This window comes from Chinchilla lanigera, unplaced genomic scaffold (assembly GCF_000276665.1).
Source record: "Chinchilla lanigera isolate Chin_1 unplaced genomic scaffold, ChiLan1.0 scaffold00094, whole genome shotgun sequence".
In the NCBI taxonomy this organism is placed as follows: domain Eukaryota; kingdom Metazoa; phylum Chordata; class Mammalia; order Rodentia; family Chinchillidae; genus Chinchilla; species Chinchilla lanigera.
This window is the reverse complement of record NW_004955495.1, coordinates 2,114,430-2,135,807: the sequence shown is the minus strand read 5'-3', so window position 1 is coordinate 2,135,807 and position 21,378 is coordinate 2,114,430. Positions and strand designations below refer to the sequence as shown.

The following is a 21,378-nucleotide window of genomic DNA, read 5'->3' as shown; positions in this document are numbered from 1 at the left end:
CTCTTCCTGTCCTCCTTCACAGGGAGGAAGGAGGACAGAGCCGGCCAATCCCAGCGCGCAGGTGCCGTCCCGAGTCCGGTCCTGCCTCCCGGAGGAATAAATATATGAAACAAAGCCCGGGCAGACAGGTGCCGGGCTCGGGCCAACGCGGCGCCTTTGGTCTCTTCTGGAACTGGACGGCTCGGAGGCATCAGGGTCTCGGGCAGGGAGGTGACGGCTGGCCGGGGGGCAGGGCTGGGAGAAAGGGTCCTTCCTGGTCCCAGGAGGGCAGGGCTCTCAGGTTCATGCCATGTCGTCCTCCAGGCTGACCACCTGTCTCTGGACAGAGTGCAGGACACGGTCAGCTCAGCGTACAGTACCTGCAGCCCAGTCCCGTCCTCACCCTCACCCTCTGCCCGGCTCCTCCAACACCCGGTCCCTGCACAGCCACCAAAGGGCGCTGTGCACCCTGAGCTTGCTCCTTGCCTACACCTAGGGAGGGCCCTACCCCAGGGCCTTTGCACATGGCCGTACCCACTCGGAGAAGCCCACCCTGGACCCCCATTTAAAATCGCACCTCCTCCCCCACCTAGCTGGGGCTGGGAGCCCAGAGTGCTCACCGAGGGGTAGGTGTAGCCGTCCTGGTTGCGGCAGATGTGTACCTCGTCCTCCGTGGTCTTCTGGTACACGGGATTGTCGAAGTTGATGCTGTTGATGCTCTTGAGCCGCCAGTTCTTCCAGAGCAGGAAGGCACCGAGGCAGAGGAGAACGACCAGCCCTGGGCAGAGATGACCGTCATATGCACGCCCCAGAGGGCAGCCCAGCCGGGCCACCTGCGTCAGGCCCTAAGCCTGGATCCCCAGCCGTTTCACTCTGCTTTGTTGTCTTTTAAATTTACTTACTTACTTATTTACTCATTTTGCTACCTCGCCCAGGCTGGGCTCCAAGTTACAACCCTCCTGTCTCAGCTTCCCAGAGTGCTGGAACGACAGGCCTGTACCAGCTCCCGTGGGAATCTCTATTTGTTTCTTTGTGGTACCAGGGGTTGGACCCAAGGCCTTCACACTGAGTGCATCTCAGCCCATTTTACATTTTGAGATATGGTCTCACTAAGCAGCTAAGATACATGCCTCTGACTTGAATTTGTGATCCTCCTGCCTCAGCCTCCTGAGTGCTGGGATCACAGGTGTGCACCACCACACCTGGCTTCCTTCCCTTGGGTCTCTTCTTTTTTGAGACAGGGTCTCACTATGCAGCTCAGGCTGGCCTCAAATTTGCAATACTCTTGCCTCAGGCTCCCAAATGCAGGGATTACCGGCGCGCTGGGGCTGCCCCTTTCTTGGGAGGGCGGGTGACTCCGGTGAGGTGTGCTTACCGATAGGGAGGGCGATGGTCAGAGCCCCCACGCTGCGCGGCTTCTCGTCCCCTCTGCCAGCAGCACTGCCCACGTCTGTGGGGGGAGGGTCACAGTGAGGCCGAGATGCAAATGGGGACACAGAGAGCACAGCAGGAGGTGACAGTCACACAGGGAAAACGTCTGGCATGCCTCACTACCCTGTTCCAGGCTGGCCTGGAACTCGCAGCAATCCTCCTGCCTCAGCCTCCCAGTGCTGGATGACAGGCTTGGCCACCATGCCCAGCCAGAGGGACAAAGTAGAAGGGTGGGCTGCTCTGGAAGTTTATCAAGGGCTCCCTCACCACCGTGGAGAAGCCCCGCGTGGGCCTGCGGTGAAGTGGTCTTTCTAGAAATCCCATCTCCGGGGTGAGGGCTGCCCAGCCACCCACAAGCCGGCTTCCCGCATCCCTCCTTTCACAGCTGGCCAAGGGAAAGGTCAGGGCCTCTTCCCCGGCTGCTCATGGAGGGCGGGCGCCCCCTGGTGGTCAGGAGTTTGAACTACTTGCGAATTCACAGACAAGTCGGGCACAGCCAACTCCTAAACAGCCCGCCTTGAGGGCCAGGCGCAGGCTGCAGTTGTCCCTCGGCATCCAAGACCCCCAAAGATGCTTAAGTCCCTTAGATAAAATGACATCATCTTTGCATAGAACCCCACGCATACCCGCTGGGCGAGGTGACCCACACCTGTAATCCCAGCACTTGGGAGGCTGAGGCAGGGGGATCTGCATGAGTTTGAGGCCAACCTGGACTACATAGAGAAACCTTGACTCACAAAACAAAACAAAGAAACAAAAAAATTGAAGAAAGAAGATCTAGGGGCTAGGGTATAGCCCTATGCATGCTAGGCAAGTGCTCTACCACTCACTAAATTCCCAATCCTTTAAAAAATTATCTACTTATCCATTATTTCTTTTTTTTTTTTTTTTTTTCCTGGTACCGAGAATTGAACTCACAACCTTGCACTTGCCAGGCAGGCGCTGTGCCGCTGAGCTAAATCCCCAGCCCCTCATTATTTCTTTCATAGTATTGGGAATCAAACCCAAGGACATTCTACCACTGAGCCACATCCCCAGCCCTTTTTATGATTCTATTTTGAGACAGGGTCTTGCTAAGTTGCCCATGTGGGTCTCCAACTTGTGATCCTCCTGCCTCAGCCTCCCAAGTAGCTGGAATCACAAGCATATGCCACTGTGCCTGGCTAAAATCAGACCCATTTTACAGGCAGAGAAACTAAGGCTGCTGAGACATACAGTCCCAGTTCAAGGCAGTCGTCAAGGGAGCCTGACTCCACCCTAACCCTGTATGGTCACCAAGTGGCCCCAGCCCTTACCTGGGTGGGATATCGTCGCTGACTTCGCCGTGGTGAGCCCAGGGGTGGCCACAGGCTGCCCGGGCGTGCTGAGGGTGGGGCGCTCATCCGTGTGCTTTGGCCTGGCAGTGGGTGGCACTGAGGGGGTCACGGCAGGCTCGGCCTCTATGGGAAGAAGTCGGCATTTCCTGAGTGCTGCGGGCCCAGGGCCGCCTTTTATTTTTTCGAGACAGGGTCTCGCTCTGTAGTTTGGGCTGGCCTCAAACTCACGGCCTTGCTTTCCCACTGAGGAGCAAAGAGGGCTCCGAAGGCTCCAACCGCGGGCCATGAAGCGAGACCTGCGACCCTACCTGTGAGGCAGCTCCTCATGTCCCTGGCCAGCACCAGGCCGTCGGGGCACACACAGGTGAACTTGGGGGAGTGGGGGCTGATCTGCGGGGCCGGCAGACACAGGTACTGGCAGCCACCGTTGGGGAGGGCCGTCCTCTCACACCAGTTCACCCCTGGGTGGAGGAGAGAGAAGGCAGGGTGAGACCGAGACATCAGGCAGACGGGAACATTCTAGAACATTCCGGAAAAGAAGAATTTAGACCATTCCAGGAAGAGGGAAAAAACTCTGGAACATTCTATGAACAATCTGGAAGCTTCTAGAAAGTGCTCCAGAAAATTCCAGGGCCCCGCAGAGAGGTTTAGAGAGCACAGGATCAGCCAATCCACCCTTACCTTTTGGCTGTGTGACGCTGTGGAACAGGACGATGTCCTCAGGTGACGACAGGTTTTCAGCCACTAGATGGACATCCAGGCCTGTGAGGCGGTTGACACTGAAAATGGCTTCATTCATGATATCCGTCCAGAATATTTTGTCCTAAGAAGGCGTTAAGGAAGATGATAGCTGTCATTAGCCACTGGGCTAGGACACAGACCAGGGTCCCAATCTCTGCAGTTCTTTGAGAAGAAATATTATTAGGTGGTACTGTCATTTCTTCTTGTTTTGCTCTATAACTATGATAAAACACACATGACATACAATTTACCATCTTAACCGGTTTTTTTTTTTTTTTTTGGTCTTTTTGAGACAGGGTCTCACTATGCAGTTCAGGCTGGCCTTGAGCTCACTTTGTAGCCCAGGCTGGTCTCACACTGGCAATAATCCTCCTGCCTCAGCCTCCTGAATGCTGGGATTACAGGCATGCGCCACCACTCCCAACTTCTTTTGCGTCTTTTTTTTTTTTTTTTTTTTTTAATTTTTGTTGCTCTTTTTATTTTGTTTGTTTCCTGACGCTGGGGATGGGGCCCAGGCCCTGTGCACCCTAGGCAAGCTCTCACCACAGAGGTCATTTCAGAATGAAAAAAGGCCTTGCTAAGTTCTTCAGGCTGACCTCAAACTCATAATCCTCCTGCCTCAGCCTCCTGAGTAGCTGGGCTTACAGGTGTGTGCTACGGCGCCCAGCTTCACTCTAACCATTTGGAAGGGTGCCGTTCAGGGGCACTGACACTTGCATTGGACAGCCACTTCCTCCAGCCACCTCTTCAGGCTTTCTCATCTCCCCCAGGGGTAACTCTGTCCCCATGAAAAACAGGAACCCCCGCCCCCAGCCTGATACCCACCACTGTGTCTGTGAATTTGACCAACAGGGATCCGGGTAAGTGGGACCACGCAGACAGGCACAGTTCACTCAGCACAATGTCCTTAAGGTCCAAGCATGTGTAGCTCACTGTAGCCTGTGTCAGAGCCTTGAACTCGAGATCTTCCTGCCTCAGCCTCTCAAGTGCTGGGACTGTATGATGGTGTGTCCTCACCCACCTATTCACTCTATCTGGCATCTTGGGACCTCTGGCTCTTCCCCAAAGTCAAAATGACCATGAAATGGTAACATTTTGAATTGATTCAGGCCATCAAAGCGGCCACGACAGTGCCACTAAAGACACTGGGGAAAGAGGACTCCCAGAACTCTTCAGTACCTGGGCAGAATACCCCGGCATGGTGGCCCCCGCCTACAATCCCAGGACTCTGGAGGCTGAGGCAAGAGGATCACGGTAATTTTGGGGCCAGCCTGGGCTACATAGTGAGTTCAAGGTGAAAGTGAGACCCTGTCTCAAAAACCATAAAAGTGACAGGATGGGCGCAAGACGTGCGTTTGAAGTGAGGGAGGGTATCGAAGGGGGTGAATGCAATGCATATTTTACTGTATGAGTTTTTTAAAAAACTTGAACCAGTCACCTTATTTTTAGGCCTCACCTCATACCCAGACTCTATCAACAATAGCGGCGACTTCCTGACAGTTCGCAGGTCTCACCTCGAAGATGGCCAAGGAGAAAGGGTGGGCCAGCCGCTTCTCGTCCTCCAAGATGGTCTTCCTGTTCCTGCCATTGACGTCGATACTGGAGATGGAGTGGAGTTTGGAGTCAACCCAGTACAGGCGGCCGCTAGAGAGATCTAAAATGCACAGGTGAAAATGAAAGTAAAATAAAATAAAATGCACAGGCAGACGATGAGTTGCTACACATGTGGATGCCAGATGCCAGAAGTTAGAACGAAAGGCTCCTCAGATAGGCCAGAAAGTTCTAGAACATTCCAGAAAGTTCTAGAACATTCCAGAAAGTTCTAGAACATTCCAGAAAGTTCTAGAACATTCCAGAAAGTTCTAGAACATTCCAGGGCACTGGCAGCTACAAGGTGAAAAGTGTAGCCTTTCAGCTATATCATCTGTCTCTCATATGTGAAGCCCTCAAGGAAACCTGGGAAAGAAGAAGCTGCTTAGAGAAGGAGCTCCATCCACATCGCCACCCTGAAGGCCACACCAGAGCTTTGATCCCAGGGCCTCAGCTCGCCCTGGCAACTCTCGCAGCTGGGGCGGGCACGGCCCTCCCAAGAACGTACCCAGTGTGATGCCGTTGGGCCACTCGATGTTTTCGGTCACCAGCGAGTAGATGTCCACGCCGTTCAGGCCCCCTTTCTCGATCCTGGCGGGGGTCCCCCAGTCTGTCCAGTACATGAAGCTGGTGGGACAGCAGGGAGAGCAGAGATGAGGCCGCTTAGCAGGGCAGGTCCCCGCCGGGGCTGAAAGAGCCAGGCCTAGGCTTGGGAGTCAGGCTCTGCGGGGAACCCCCGAAAGTCCACTTCTCACAGGTTTTGTTTTTGTGTTTGATTTTTTGGCACAGGGTCTCACTGTATACCTCACACTGGCCTTGAACTCACCGCCCTCCTGCCTCAGCCTCCCAAGCGCTGAGAGCGTGAGCGTGCACCACCACAACAGGCTATCCAGGTTTCTACCCTGTTATCGCGTATTTGCTACCCAAGCCCTGCGCCTCTTCTGTTAAGTTAGGTCTCATGGCAGGCACGCAGATACAGGAAAGGACAGCGCGCGTCAGGGCCAGGCGTGGCTTCAGCCACCCACGGGGGTCTGGGGCCTCATCACTGTGCGGGGGACGATGGTGCCCCCCACTGCGTCTAGCTGGCTCTGTGTCCTGGAGTCTCCGCCTGTCGGGTCCCTCCAACAATGTGGACTCGGCCCCCTGGACAGCTCTCCTGCTCAGTCTGGGTCCAGGCAGGGCCCTGCCACTCAGAGGCTCCATCCCAGCTGAGCGCTGCTCTGTAACCTGCCCTGGCCTTCCAGATGTGTATACCCAGGAGGCTGAGGCAGGAAGATCCCCTTGAGTTTGAGGTGGCCCCGGTTACATAGTGAGTTGGAGGCCATCCTCACCCATGATTTCCGTGCCCCTCCCTCCCCACACTGAAATCGTGAAATCACGCCCCCTACGGTCAGGCGGAGGACAGAGAAGGCAGGAAGGGCACAGGGTGCTGTGTGCTGGGGGAACGTGGCCATTCAAGGACACAGAGCTGCGCACACACGGGCCCCAAACTGACCTCACGGAGGAGCTGCCCTTGCTGCCCCTCTCTGCAGTCTCAGCTGGCTTGGAAGGCTGGGCCGCAACATACAAAGTAAATTACCATTTTCATCTCTCGCTTCATTTCTAACTTATGATGATAATTCAAATCTATATACTCTGCCAGGTGGGTGGCGCACACCTGTCATCCCAGCACTTGGGAGGCTGAGGCAGGAGGGTCACCTTGAGTTTGAGGCCAGCCTGGGCTACACGTTGAGCTCAAACCCAGCCTAAACTACACAGTGAGATCCTGTCTCAAAAAAAAAACAACCAAAAACCAAAAACCAAAAAAACAAAAGCTAATATACTTTGAAGCCAGGCACACTGGTGCACATCTGTAATCCCAACTATTCAAGAGGCTGAGGCAGGAAGATTGCAAGTTCTAATCCAGCCTGGGCAGCTTAGTGAGGTCCTATCTCAAAAAATTAAAAAAGGTTGAGGGGGTAGCTCAGGGGTAGAGCTCTTTTTTAGCATGCACAAAACCCTGGGGTCCACCCCCAAAATCCCTCTGAAGAAAAGAGAAACAAAACTAATACACTTTGAAATTAGAACAGGTAAGCCAGGTATGGTGGCGAACGCCTGTCATCCTAGCACTCAGGAGGCTGAGGGTGGAAGATCACTAGGAGTTCGAGGCCCACCTGGGCTGCAAAGTGAGCTCAAGGCCAGCCTGAACTGCATAGTGAAATTCTGTCTCAAAAAGGCAAAAAATAAAAGAAAGAAATTAGAAATAGGAGCTTTTTTTTAGACAAGGTCGCACTGTACAGTCTAGACTGGCCTTGAACTTGCTTACGTAACCCAGGATGGCCTCAAACTCAAGGTGATCCTCCTGCCTCAGCCTCCTGAGTGCTGGGATGACAAGCATGTGCCACTACACCTGGCTAGAATAGATAGTTTCTGACTTACAACGACTTAACTTTTTTTGTTTTGTTTTCTTTTTTGAGACAGGATCTGTCTGCCTCAGCCTCCTGAGTGCCAGGCTCATGGGTATGCACTACTCTGCCGAAATAACCATGTAACTGGGGCTGGGAATTTAGCTCAGTGGCACAGCGCCTGCCTGGCAAGCGCAAGGTTGTGAGTTCGATTCCTGATACCGGGAAAAAAACAAAAAAAAAAAACATGTGACTTAGCGGGGCCTAGTTTTGCAATGGTGTGAAAGTACACCCACACCATTATCTTCTTTCCCAGTTATGGTATAGAATATGCTGTTAAATCAGACACTACCTTTTTTATTTTGAGACAGGGTCTGGCTAAGTTGCGAATTTGCCCAGGCTGAGCTTGAACTTGTAACGCTCCTGCCTTTGTCTCCCAAGTAGCTGGCATTACAGGTGTGCACCCCCATGCCCAGCCGGGTTCTGATTTTTTTTTTTTTTTTTTTTGAGACATGGTCTCACTATGTGTATCATCCAGGCTGGCCGGGACTCGTGGTGATCCTCCTGCCTCAGCCTCCCAAGTGCTGCTGGTTTCTTTCCTGATAACTTGAGCCCTGCGCAGACGTCTTCCTGAAGCTCAGGACAAGCCACACCTACCTGGGGCACAGACATCCCTGAATGTCACCAGCTCTGGACACCACGACCCTGCCCTGTCCCCGCCCAGCCCGGAGCTTTGGAGACACGCACCCGTGCATGGGGTCCACCACGATGGCCCTGGGCTTGGAGCCTTTCTTCTGGAACAAAGTCCTCCTCTTCACGCCCCTGGTGTCGGCCACAGACACCGTGCCGGGGACAGAGTCGGTCCAGTAGATGTGGCCGTGGACCCAGTCCACGGCCAGCCCGTCGGGGGCCTGCAGGTCTCCGCTGATGACCGTGTCATGGGCGGACGGGCCGGGGGCCCTGTCGATCTGGGTGCTGGGGCGGGAGAGGCGGGGACGCATCAGGGCCGGGAGCCCTGGCAGGGGCGGGCGGGCGCAGGGGCGGGTGGTGGTGCTCACCTGTAGATCTTCCTCTGGGACAGGTCGGACCAGTAGAGCCGGTTGCTGGCCACCTCGGCGTCCAGGGCCACCGCGTACTTCAGGTTGGAGACGAGGCTGGTGTACTCGCTGCGGTCCGGCGTCATCTTCCGCACCTCGTGGCGGTTGGTGAAGAAGAGGTAGGCGACGGAGCCTGGGGACCCAGGAGGGCAGGAGAGGACTGGCTTTTAGGTCCTGAGGGCTGAACCCAGGAGAGCTTGCTACCCTCACCTCTTATTTTTTTGTCAGTACCGGGAATCGAACTCAGGACCTTGCACTTGCCGGGCAGGCGCTTGTGCCACTGAGCTATATCCCTGGCCCCCTTCTTATGCTTTGGTTTGAGACGGGGTTTGTTCAATTGCTAAGTGCCCGGCCTAGGTTCAAACTTGGGGTCCCAAGTAGCTGGGATCACAGGCGATTTCAGCCCTTGCAGGGTTCAGGCTGCCTCTCCCGAGACCCAGGCCGCCTCCCCGCTTACCCACGGCCTTGCAGGTCTTGGTGCTGGGGTCCATGTGGAAGCCGTCCTCGCACTCGCACTTGTAGCTCCCCTCCAGGTTCACGCACAGCTGACTGCAGGCGTCGGGGTCCTGACACTCATCAATGTCTGCGCGCGGAGAGACAGGGTCTCACCTTGGAGCTCAGGCTGGCCTCAGACTCACAGTGAGCCTCCTGCCTCAGCCTCCTGAGTGCTGGGATGACAGGTGTGTGCCACCATGCCAGGATCCCAGTCGTTTTTAAAAACATTTTTTATTTTGAGACAGGGCGTTATGGTTTGTGCCTGGATGTCCCCCCAAATCCTCACACAGTCATGGGGTAGCTTCTAGATTTTTGATTGATCCATAGTCCAATGCTGGGATTATGGGTGTGGGTGCTACACCCGCCCTGGGCGGGTAGTTTTCATACAATGTAAGGGAGGGAAAGAGGCTGCTTGCCACTGCTCCTCCCTTTCGCTCTTGTTGCTTTTGCTATCTTCAGCTGCCACGAATGGTTGCCCTGTGCCACGTGCCACCCTGCCTTGGAGCCAGCCGAGTATAGACTGAAACCTCCACAAACTATGAGCTAAATAAACCTTTCCTTCCTTAATTTTGAGTGTCAGGTATTTTTGTCCCAGCAATGAGAGAAAAGACACAGGGTCTTGCTAAGTCACTAAATTGCCCAGGCAGAGCTTGCGCTTGAGATCTTCCTGCCTCAGCCTTCCCTGGATTTCTTTAATGATTAACTCAAGACACAAGACCTCTAAGGAAACCCGTAGTGAAGCAGGTCAGGCTTGTGCTCAATTCTGGGTCCACGTGGTCTGCTATGAAACCTCGCTGACCGCCCCAGGATGTGGGACAGCTTTTGTACCCATCAGACACAGGGGAAACTGAGGCAGGGGCCTGGAGGGGGAAAGGCTGCAGAGGCCGCACAGCCCTGCCCTGCATGGGCCTCACCTTTGCACTGCTGCTGGTCCACCAGGTGGAAGCCACTGGGGCACAGACACTGGTACCCGATCTTGAGATCGTTGCAGATGTGGGAGCAGCCCCCATTGTTGTCCAAGCATTCATTGGTCTCTGTGCAGGGCGGGGGGCAAAGCTGGTCACCCCCGAGCCTCCAGCCACCCCCCTCCCTGCCACCTAGAGACAAAGACTTCCTAAATCACCCAATAGCCAAGCTGGGCTCAAACTTGAGACCCTCCTGCCTCAGCCTCCCAAGCAGCTGAGATGACAGGCGGAGCCTTCTCCACCCCCACACCCACCCACACGCACCCGGTCACACTCACCACACTCCTTGAGGGGCTCGTCTGACCAGTCTCGGCAGTCCCGGGCCCCGTTGCACACCCTGTCCAGCGTGATACACTCTCCGGTGTGGCACTTGAACTTGTCCGGGCCCTCGCAAAGTGTCACTGTGAGACGAGAAAAAAGTCAGGAGCGTCCGGGCTGCAGGCGCTGGCTGGGCCTCTCCGTCTGGGCCGCCCACACCCACCAGGTGCTGCACCCCTGCCTCCCAGCACTCCGGGAGGCGGAGGCAGGAGGCTCGCAAGCTGCAGCCCAGACTGGCCAACTGAGTGAGGCCCTGTCTCAAAGCTGAATGGGCTCAGGGTGTCGCTGCGGCCATGCTCCCTGCCCCCCATCAGGGCCCCACTCTCCCTGCCGACGCCAGGCGTGGGCGGCGGGGCGGGAAGCGGGGGCCGCAGCTCACCGTTGACGCAGCCGACCTCGTCGCTCATGTCCTTGCAGTCGTGCTCCCGGTCGCACTGCCGGCTGCCGTGGATGCAGCTGCCGTCCGCACACTGGAACTCGTCCGGGCGGCAGGTGGCCACCGCTGGAAGAGACGGGCGCTGACTGTCCCTGGGGTAGGCGGGCAGCAGAGACACAGCGGTCCCCTTTCTCCGTGGAGGGCGCCATGGTGCCATCCACAGTGGGCACTGCAGGCCTGAGCCTCTGAAACTCCAGAACTAAGCGGGGTGAGGCGGCGAATGCCTGTCATCCCAGTACTTGGGAGGCTGAGACGGGAGAACCATTTTGAGTTTGAGGCCAGCCTGGGCCACATAGCGAGTTCAAGGCCTGAATTACAAAGTGAGACCCTGACTCAAAACACCAAAAAATAAATTAATAAATAAAAAATCCAGAAATAAAGCAATTGCGCAGTTCAGAGGATGGAACCCAGGGCCCTCCCAGGGAGCCCCAGCTCCAGCCCTTGTTATTTTTTATTTTGAGACGGGGTCTCACTAAGTCAACTAAATTACCTGGCTGGGCTCAACTTTGCAATCCCCCTGCCTCAGCCTCCCGGAGTGCTGAGATGACAGGCGTGCGCCCCCACGCCCAGACAGAGCAATTTGAAACTGTGAACTCCTGGAAGTGACCACGCGACCCGCCTGGGGCAGCAGGGGGGCGGGCACGGGACCCCGCTCTTACCGCAGCCCTCCTCGTCGGACTTGTCCCTGCAGTCGGGGCCTCCGTCACAGCGCCAGCTGCTGTGGATGCACTCGCCACTGCGGCAGTAGAACTCCAGCGAGGAGCAGGGCCCGCTGTCGCCCCGGGGCGCTGACGTGTCCCGGCCCCCGCAGTGCTGCGGCCACTCGTCCGAGCCGTCCGCGCAGTCGCGGTCCCCGTCGCAGGCCCACAGCTGGGGAACGCAGGCTGAGGTGTTGCACTGGAAGTCGCCGGGGCTGCAGGTGGCCACCGAGCAGGCAGCCTCGTCCGCGCCGTCCGCGCAGTCGCGGTCCCCGTCGCAGAGGAACTGCTGGGAGATGCACCGGCCGTCCTGGCAGCGGAACTCGTCCTCAGGACACGTCTTGGCGGCTGTGGGGACAGCGGGAAGCCACCCGTCACCCAAGAGCCTCGGCCCCAACGCCACTCACTCTACAGACAGGGACACAGGAACGCGTCACGTTGCGCAGGCTGGCCTGGAAGTCTTGGCGATCCTCCTGCCTCAGCCTCCTGAGTGCTGGGGTTACAGACATGCGCCACTACGCCCACCTTCTCTGCTTTGCTTTTGCAGGCCTGGGGATGAACCCGGGGCCTCACGAATGCCAGGCAAGCGCCCCACTAAGTTGTACCCCCAGCTCACACAGGTTTTAAATTACTTCTACTACAGCACACTGTTAGGAACTGTTCTATTTTACTATTAGTCACATTGTGAATTGTTGACGGCGCCTGATTTGTGAACCGCGTCGTAAGTAAACACATTTAGGAAAAGCATAGTAGACACAGGGTTCAGTACTATATTCACTTTCTGGCACCACTGGGGTCTTGGAGGGGATCCCCCAGGCAAGGGGGGCAGCTGTATTTAAAAAGCGAGAAAGAGCTGGGGTGGAGGGAGCTCCACAGTGGGCACACCAGGCCCTAGGTTCCATGCTCAGCACAGCAAAAAGCCGGGCGTGGTGGCGCAACCCTGTAACCCCAGCACTCGGGAGGCTGAGGCAGGAGGATCGCCGAGAGTTCGAGGCCAGCCTGGGCTACACAGCCAGACTCTGTCTCAAAAAAACAAAGACAGAACCCTGAAGCTGGGGATGCAGGCCAAACCCTCAGGACTCCCCCAGGCACTGAGGGCCACACTTACGACAGCCTCGCTCGTCGGCACCGTTGTTGCAGTCCTCGTGGCCGTCGCATCGCCAGGAGTTGGGAATGCAGCGGTTCAAGCGGCCCCCGCAGCTGAAGTCGCCCGATTTGCAGGTGGCAGCCACTGTAGGAGGTGAAGCCTGATGTCAGACGCACAAGTGGTAAAGGGAAACTCTAGGGGGTTCCAGAAAGAGGCTGCCAGTGTGAGCTTCACAGGTCCAAATGAAGGACACTGAAAGGGTTTATTAAAAATGAGACATTGGAACCAGGCGCGGTGGCGCACAACTGTAATCCCAGCACTCAGGAGGCTGAGGCAGGAGGATCGGTGCGAGTTCAACACCAGCCTGGGCTACAAAGTGAGCTCAAAGCCAGCCTGAACTGCACAGTGAGACCCTGTCTCAAAAAGACAAAAAAAAAGAGACACTGGGTGACGATGGCAAGGTCTTAGAAGCAGCTAGGGGTGGCGGCTGCACACTGTGACAGCACTAATGCTTTGAACTGATTCATTTCTTTTTCTTTTTTTTTTTCCTTTTGCTTTTTGAGGCAGGGTCTCACTATGCAGTTCAGGCTGGCCTTGAGCTCACTTTGTAGCCCAGGCTGGCCTCAAACTCGCAACGATCCTCCTGCCTCAGCCTCCTGAGTGCTGGGATTACAGGTGTGCACCACCAGGCCTGGCTGAGCTGATTTATTTCTGTTCTTTCTTTTCCTTGAGACAGGGTCTCACTATGGAGCCCAGACTGGCCTTGAATTTGTGGTGATCCTCCTGCCTCAGCCTCCTGAGAGCTGGGATGACAGGGTAATTTCCTATGAGGTGAATTCTACCTCACTAAAAAATAAAGCTGCTGGGTAAAGGGTGTCGCTCAGGGGGAGAACCTGTGCAAGGCCCCAGCTCTGTCCCAGCACCACCAGCTGACTGTAAAGGGGCTCAGGTGCCACGTCGCGCCCGAGGGACTCACGGCACGTGTCCTGGGACTCGTCCGAGCCGTCCGGGCACTCGGCGCTGCCGTCGCACACCCACGTGTAGGAGATGCACTTCCCGTCCCAGCACTGGAACTCGTTCCGCGCACATTTACCTTCCGCTGTGAGGGAAGAAAAGCAGGTTGCTCAACGCCAGAGCCAGAAACTGACCGCATTTCTGGCGTCCACTTCCCGCCAACCCAGGGAGGAAATGCAATCACAGCCCTCACCATCCCAGGCTGGGGAAATTAAAGCAGCACAGCAGGCAAAATTTCCCGAAGCTAGAAGTAGACTGGAGGATGCGATCAGCAAACGTCTCCAAAAAAGAGGACGTGCCGGTGGGGGTAGGGGTCCAGCCTGGAATCCCAGGTTTGGGAGGCAGGAGGATCAAAAATTTGACCCCAGCCCAGGTAACTTAGGAATTTCAGAGAGACCCTGTCTCGAAATAAAAAAAAGAATGGAGGAGGATGTAGCTCAGTGCAAAGGCCCTGGGTTCAATTCCCAGTCCTAGAAAAAAAAAGGATAATTATTTGGCTTATTTTTTAAGAAATCTGTATTAGAGGTAGGTACTGTGTTTCACCCTGTCATCCCAGCTACTCGGGAGGCTGAAGCAAGAGGATCACCGTGAGTCTGAGGTCAGCCGGGGCTACACAGTGGGTTCAACACCAACTGGGACTACATAGTGAGACCGTGTCTCAAACAAACAAACTTGAGTCGGGTGTGCTGGCGCACACCTGTCATCCCAGCACTGGGGAGGCTGAGGCAGGAGGACTGCTGTGAGTTCCAGACCAGCTTGGGTTACAAAGTCAGCTCAAAGCCAGCCTGAACTGCATAGGGGAACCCGGCCTCAAAAAGACAAATAAATAAATAAATAAATAATAAAAACAAATAGAAATCCCCAAACCCTTATCCCCAGGGAGGCAGATTTGAGACTGGCTCCCCACCTACACAAGTGGATGTCTGTCCAGTAATCTTTCCATTCCAAAAACTGCTGCAAGGTAGGCAAAACGGGCCTGCTTAAGTAACAGAAAAGGACACAAGGCAAGGAAAAACCATGACAGCAAAAGGAAATGAGTTTTTTCAAAGAAGTAGGCAGGAAATATGAAGACAGAAAAGTACAAAAATCGTAACACAGAGACCAATGCACACAGATCCAGCAGCAAGGACAATCATATATCTAAAGAGCAGATGTTTTAAAAGGAAATGAAACAGAAGCTGGTTATGGTGGCTCACACCTGTAATTCCTGCTCTCTGGGAGGGTGAGGCAGGAGGATTGCAAAGTTAAGTCCACACCCAGCCAGACTCAAAATACAAATTAAAAAAGGACTGGGGACGTAGCCCAGTGGGAAAGGCCTGGGCTCACTTCTCAGTATGGCAATAAAGAAAGGGAAGAGAAACAGATTTGGGGCCCACAGGGTAAATCGCGGGCTCTCAGAAGCCATGTGAAATCAAGACCTTGAGACACATGAGGCTTTGGGTCAGCCTGTCCTTGGCCACGACCAAGAACTGTGGTCTCTGTTATGAAATTTCTTTTTTATTCAGACAAAGTCTCACTACATAGCCCAGGCTGGCCTTGAACTCACAGTGACCCTCCTGCCTCAGCCTCCTGAGTGCTGCAATGACAGGCGTGCACCGCCACGCCTGGTCATCTGTAGCTATTATTACACACCATGTACCATACACATTTTATACATTATAAAGGTATATAGAATACAGCTATATACCTGTATAATATATATATAGAATCCATAGATTATTATATATAGATTACCTATACCTGATATATTTATATTTGTCCACTATACGTCTATATCACAGACTCCACACACCCAGACTTACTTTTATGAATCACACATGTATGATATGGATAGTCATATATACTAGATAGGTTTACACTTATCTATATATGTATCTATTATATAGCAATACTAGATTTACAGTATGGATTTACATATATCCATGCACGCATACATAACACAGTATATAAAGTATCGATATATACAGGCTGTGATTTGAACGTGGCTCCTCCCCTCCCAAACTCGGACTTAAGTTTCCAATGTGTGGATGTGGGGTGGGTGGGATTCCTTCCGCTGATTAGGAGAAATAAATGCATGCATTTCTCGCGATAGTTGGTTAGCAACGAGAGCAGGGTATTCTACAGCAGAGGCCGCCCCGCCCCTTTTCTCTCTCCCGCATGCGCAGTTTGCCCTTCGGTGTCTCCGCCCCATTCTGCCCCAACGAGGACACCGCGGCAAGTGGGTACGGAGTCCCGGACGTCCAGCTGTCAGAACTGTGAGCCAACGTTCTTTCCTTCACATATATATTATATATATATATATATTCCTACATGTAATAAATACAATATCTCCATCAATATCTAAGTAAAAATTTGCACTAATAGTGTAGCCTGTCGGAGCTTAGTGGCACAGGCTTGCAATCCTAGCACTCAGGAGGCTGAGGCAGGAGTATCGCTGGGAGTTGGGAGTCCAGCCTGGGCTCCATAGTGAGACCCAGTCTCAAAAAACAAAAATGTAGCCTCTCGCAGCCATGAAAAGGGTAATGTCATCCTTGCACGACTAACCCAGGTGCAGAAGTTTGTGGTAGTTGTGATTCTTGTTTGTAGCTGAGTGTCTGCACGGGAAATCACAGCACATTGCTTCAAGGTAGTTTGATTTTTTTTTTTTTTTTCGGAGTGTTTTAGGGCTGGGAATAGTGGCACACACCTGGAATCCCAGCTTTGAGAGGCAGAGGCAGGAGGATGTGGAGTTCCAGGCCAGCCTGGGCCACATAGTGAGTTCAAAGGCTGCCCGGACTATGTAGGGAGACTGTGTGTCAAAAAAACAAGAAAAGCAAAAACAAAACCAGCTCGGTGCCTGCGCTGAAGGACTCCGTGGAGGGGGGCCCTGCCTTTTTTATCCATTTTGCATGGACGGCTCACCCAGAACTTCCTGTTTCCCTGAGCATGGTGTGTAAGGTTACAGAGCGCGCTGGGTTTGCTGTTTCCCAGCCCTTTTAACTAGAAGCGCTCGCGGGACTGACGCAATCCTGTTTCTTCATCTGCAGAAGGGCCAAGGACAGTGGTCCCTGTGTCCTAGACAGTGCTGTGAGGGGTGAAGACCAGGGGAAAGGGGCCCCACCAGACACTGCTGTTATAAATATCACCGTATTTACAGAACAACAGAAGGGCAGGCGTGGTGGCGTCCCCTGTCATCCCAGTGCTCAGGAGGCTGAGGCAGGAGGATCACCGTAAGTTCGAGACCAGCCTGAGCTACACATTGAGGCTTTGTCTCAAAAAACCAAAAAGGAGGGTGGAGGTGGAGAAACTGGAAGAGGCATAAATAAGGCAGCTGTGCAAGAACCCTCCAAGCTTGGTGCCGACTCTAGAGGGATCAGCTTTGCCCTGATCCCAGGGACAGCAGCAGGAAGTGGGGGAGAGGCGAGGGCGGGGAGCTTCTGGAATCACCCTGCGGCAGGATGCCTCCCTCCGGAGGGGCCCCACACCCTGGTGACTCAGAGCACAACTGCGGTCGGTGGTGTGAGGAGAGGAAGTGAGTCACTTTCTGGGCTCCGACACACAGACCAGGAAGAAAGCAGCTGGGATTCTAGGGGCCCCATAAATAAAAAGGAGAGTTCAGATAAGGGCCACTGGCTGCGCAGACCCGGGGGAGGAGCCTGTGTCACCCCATTGGGCCACCACAGCTCTGGTGACCAGCAGCCCGCAAGCTGGTCTTTGCATAGGAGCCCATCTTACAATGAGAAGGTACCCAGGGAAGACCAGGAATGTGTATGACACCTGCAGACCCACCTGGTCACACAGCGAGGTGATGCACACCTGTGATCGAAGTTACAGGGGAGGCTGAGGCAGGAGGATCCCAAGTTTGAGCACAGCCTGGGCAACTTAGGGAGATCCTGTCTCAGAATAAAGTACTGGGGCCAGGCTTGGCGGCGCATGCCTATAATCCCAGAACTCGGGAGGCTGAGGCAGGAGGATCGTTGCAAGTTCGAGACCAGCCTGGGCTACAAAGTGAGCTCAAAGCCAGCCTGAACTGCATAGTGAGACCCTGTCTCAAAAAGGAAAAAAAAAAAAGAAAAACAAGGGGCTGGGGATTTAGCTCAGCAGCAAAAGCGCCTGCCTGGCAAGTGCAAGGTCGTGAGTTCAGTTCCCGGTACCGGAGAAAAACCAAAAAAAAAAAAAGAACAAAGTGCTGAGGATGGAGCTCAGCATGAAGGCCCTGGGTTCAATCCCCAGTAATGCGCACGCATGCACACACACACCCCCACACACCCAAAGAGCAGTAAGGCCCCTCCCTGCACATTTGGACACCGGGCCTTCCCTGGGTGTCATTTCCCAGACTTTTACTGCTGGTGACCCAGGACAGCACCCAGCTCTACCAGCGGCTGTCAGAGGGCTGACAGTGACCCCTCCCGGCAGCGATTTCAGAGTGGCTCTAGAGGCCAGAACGAGAGCTTCCCTGCCCCGCCTTAGGCCCTGTGTTCCAGCCCTGGCACTGGGGAAAAAACGAAGACGGTTTTTACTCGTAGGAGCAGCCAGGTAGCAGCTTGGCTCCCAGCGCAGTGCGGCAGGTGGGGACGAGCACAGGACAGAGGGGTCTCAAGGGGGGGCACAGGTGGGTCGTGGCCATGGACAGCCCCTCCTGCCAGACATCGCAAACCGGGTCCACATTTTTCTTTGTAGCTCCTCCGCCACCTCTTGCTGTATGTTTTGCTTTGAAATGGGTCTCTCAATGTAGTCCAGGCTGGCCGTGAATTTACTATGTAGCCCAGGCTGGCCTAAAATTTGAGATCCTCCTGCCTCAGCCTCCCAAGTGCTGGGATTACAAGCGTGTGCCACCATGCCAGCTTCTCCCTCTTCTTTCAAGAAGATTTGGGTTTCCTGCCCTGGTTCATCTGAACACCAGCGAAAGGCACAGCTGAGCGCGCCACCCACAGGAGTCCAAGTGCCTGGGATCTATGAGCACCGCGCCTGCCCCCCAGATCCTGGGGCTGGGGCGCGGCTCCATGGCAAGCGCTGGCTCGCAGGTGTGAGGCCTGCTTTCCATCCCGAGCACCACAAGAAATAAACATCTCTAACTGTGGCCCTCAGATCTCCCCGGTCCCGAGGCACGGACCGAGAGCAGGGTAATCGAAACAGGAGATTCACACTTCTGCTTTTTCTCCCACACACAAATCAGGCTTCCGATGCTTTCGATGTTTTCTTTCCCATGCCCACAAAGACATTTGTTGTACAGAGAAAGCAAAATAACGGAATTGTTTCCTTTAAAAAAGACACTCTTGCTGAGCTTGATGGCTCATGCCTATAATCCCAGCACTCGGGAGGCTGAGGCAGAAGGATTGCCTCAGCAAGATATCAAGACCCTGTATTTTTTTTAAAAAAAATAATTTTTTTTGTCTTTTTGAGACAGGGTCTCACTATGCAGTTCAGGCTGGCCTTGAGCTCACTTTGTAGCCCAGGCTGGCCTGGAACTTGCAAAGATCCTCCTGCCTCAGCTTCCCAGGTGCTGGGATTACAGGCGCGCGCCACCGTATCTGGCTCCCTGTCTTTTAATGAGGGCAGGGGAGTAGCTTTGTAGTGAGTGTTTGCCTAGCACGCAGGAGGCCCTGGGTTCTATCCCCAGAATTTAAAAAAAAATTTTTTTTAGAAGCCGGGTGTGGTGGTGCATGCCTGTAATCCCAGCACTCGGGAGGCTGAGGCAGGAGGATCATTGTGAGTTCGAGACCCGCTTGGGCTACAAAGTGAGCTCAAGGCCAGCCTGAACTGCATAGCCAGACACTGTCTCAAAAAAAAAAAAAAAAACAGGGCTGGTAGATTGTGCTGCTGCCTGCTCCTTTGAGGGGCAGCCTGCCTCCTGCACTGCTCCCTATGGTTTATTCCTACAGTTGCTTAGCAACGAAAGGCCAGGCACCTTCCACCGGGAGGCTGTGGATGCAATTAGTGTGGTTAAGGTAGGGAGGAAGGGTGGCATCGGGAGGCCCGAATCTTATCAGAGCAGAAACTGCCCTGAGCCAACAGTGAATGTAAACTGGGTGCAGTGGTGCACAGCTGTAATCCTGGGACTCTGGGAGGCTGAGGCAGGAGGATCACCCGTTTGAGGCCATCCTGGAGTACTCAGTGAGACCCTATCTCAAAATAAAAAAAGGCTAGGGATGTAGCTCAATGCAAAAGTTTCTGGGTTCAAGCCTAATACCACAAAAATAAGTAAATAAATACTGAACATGATTCCTGAACGGTTTTAATCTCAAGAAAGCTCGCCCTATTTTTTTTTCCTTGTTACCAGTTGTCCCCAGGAAGGAATGTGTCAGATAATGACAACGAATGCCCTGAGGCGTAGCACCCGGGCACCGAGCTGCTGGCCGCTGGTTTCCCCTGGCTCTGGCAGCCTCAGGCCGAGCTGCAACACACTTGCCTGCAGGTAGAGCCAAGTGGATTCTTATCTCCGGGAAGGCTGGGCTTTCCCTTCCACCCACTGCATTCCCAAGGAGCAAGCAGGAACCCACCCAGCCTGACTCCCTGAAGAAAGGGAGGGATCCTAACAAGAGCACTAGGGCTGTAACACCCAGCAGTGCTGGGCGGGGCACAGGTCTGTATTCCCAGCCCTCTGGAGGCTGAGGCAGGAGCATCTCCCAGACCAGCCTGGGCTGCGTGGCGAGACCCTGTCTCAAAAACCCAGACAAACACCAAAGAAGAGCCAGAAGGATCCCCAGCCGTCCCAGGAGGCAGGGAGCTTAAGAGCGCAGGGCTTGCCCAGGACCTCACGAGCGACACTAGCCCTTAACCGGAGCATGTCGGGCAGTGAAGGTCAGGTTCACGCGGTGGCCTAGACCCGCCCCCGCGCTTTCTGCGGCCTTCCCACACAGCAGTGTCCTGGCCATCCCGTCCCCGCTTCCCCGCCCAGCGGAGCACGCAGACCGGGGCTCTGCACCAGCGTCCTCTCCCGCTCCCGCGATTCCACTCCTTAAGGGAGCGGTTTCTGAATAGGAAGAGGTGCGTGGCTGCTGCCGAGGGCCGCAGCGTCCACACGGCTGATTTCAACTCTAGCCCAGCGTCACGCACCGACTGGCTTCCCGTCCATATCTAAATTGTCTTTTTCTGAGACAGGCATATAATCGAGACTGGCCTCAGACTCGCGGCGATCCTCCTGCCTCAGCCACCCCAAACCTAAGTTTGTGCCCACTCCCCGTCTCTGGGTGCGCAGCTCGGCCGAACCACCCGGGACCTCGGCACAAACACGAGAGGGTCCCCGAGTGCCCGCCCCACCACGGGCCTCAGCGCTCCCAACACAGCTCAGCCTGGGAGCTCGAGGGTGGCGTGGGTCGTGGGCTTGGCCCGGCCCGTGCGGACTAAACGGGCGTGGAGGTCTCGGCTCCACGTGCTCGGTGAACGAGGCGAAGTGGCTTAGTGACGCGGTCCCACCTCGGTCCCACCTTCGCGCTCCTCGCCACCTTTACGACCCGCGCCCGGACTACACAAGGCCGCGCGGCTCCGCCCCGTCTGGGCGGTGAGGGTCGATTTCCTCGCAAGCCCCGCCCCACTCTTCCTTAGCCCCGCCCCATGCATCCGCCTCCACCTCCCATTGGACAAGGGGAGTGGCTCGAGGCTCGCCTGTTCGGAACGATGCCCAATGGGAGAGTGGGGGCGGGGCGGGGGCGGTGCCCCCGCGTGCCCGAGGGGAGGGGGCCGCAGCCGGGGGCCGCAGCCGAGTCCCGCCCGCCCGGCCCGGGGGCTGCGGGACTCAAGTGGGGGATCCCAGCGAGACCTCAAGGTGGGGTCGCGGGTACCTCTGGGGGGAAGCCCGCCCTTCAGCGCTGGAGGCCCCTACCCCCTGCCGGGCACCCGCCGGGGTCC

The 21,378-nt window shown here is 55.1% G+C and overlaps 1 protein-coding gene across 1 annotated transcript; it reads right to left on the bottom strand.

Moving 5' to 3' along the window:
* Nucleotides 1–223: 223 nt before the first annotated feature.
* On the bottom strand, nucleotides 224–21,106 carry Ldlr (low density lipoprotein receptor). The gene is made up of 18 exons (XM_013505178.1): nucleotides 20,958–21,106; nucleotides 13,514–13,636; nucleotides 12,559–12,681; nucleotides 11,412–11,798; nucleotides 10,696–10,818; nucleotides 10,277–10,399; nucleotides 9,948–10,067; nucleotides 8,996–9,121; nucleotides 8,500–8,671; nucleotides 8,189–8,416; nucleotides 5,566–5,684; nucleotides 4,982–5,121; nucleotides 3,408–3,549; nucleotides 3,035–3,187; nucleotides 2,706–2,849; nucleotides 1,355–1,429; nucleotides 600–757; nucleotides 224–318 (listed from the first exon to the last, which is right to left on the bottom strand). The coding sequence occupies exons 1-18, from the start codon at nucleotides 21,088–21,090 to the stop codon at nucleotides 283–285; spliced, it is 2,625 nt and encodes an 874-aa protein (XP_013360632.1). The 5' UTR covers nucleotides 21,091–21,106; the 3' UTR covers nucleotides 224–282.
* Nucleotides 21,107–21,378: the final 272 nt, after the last annotated feature.

Coding starts and splice junctions, on each gene's coding strand:
- Ldlr (XM_013505178.1), bottom strand. CDS start 21,090: ATGCATGGGGCGGGGCTAAGGAAGAGTGGGGCGGGGCTTGCGAGGAAA. Junction 13,637..20,957: donor AGGTGGCGAGGAGCGCGAAG/GTGGGACCGAGG, acceptor CTTCCCTCACAG/CGGAAGGTAAATGTGCGCGG. Junction 8,672..8,995: donor CAAGACCTGCAAGGCCGTGG/GTAAGCGGGGAG, acceptor CTGGGTCCCCAG/GCTCCGTCGCCTACCTCTTC.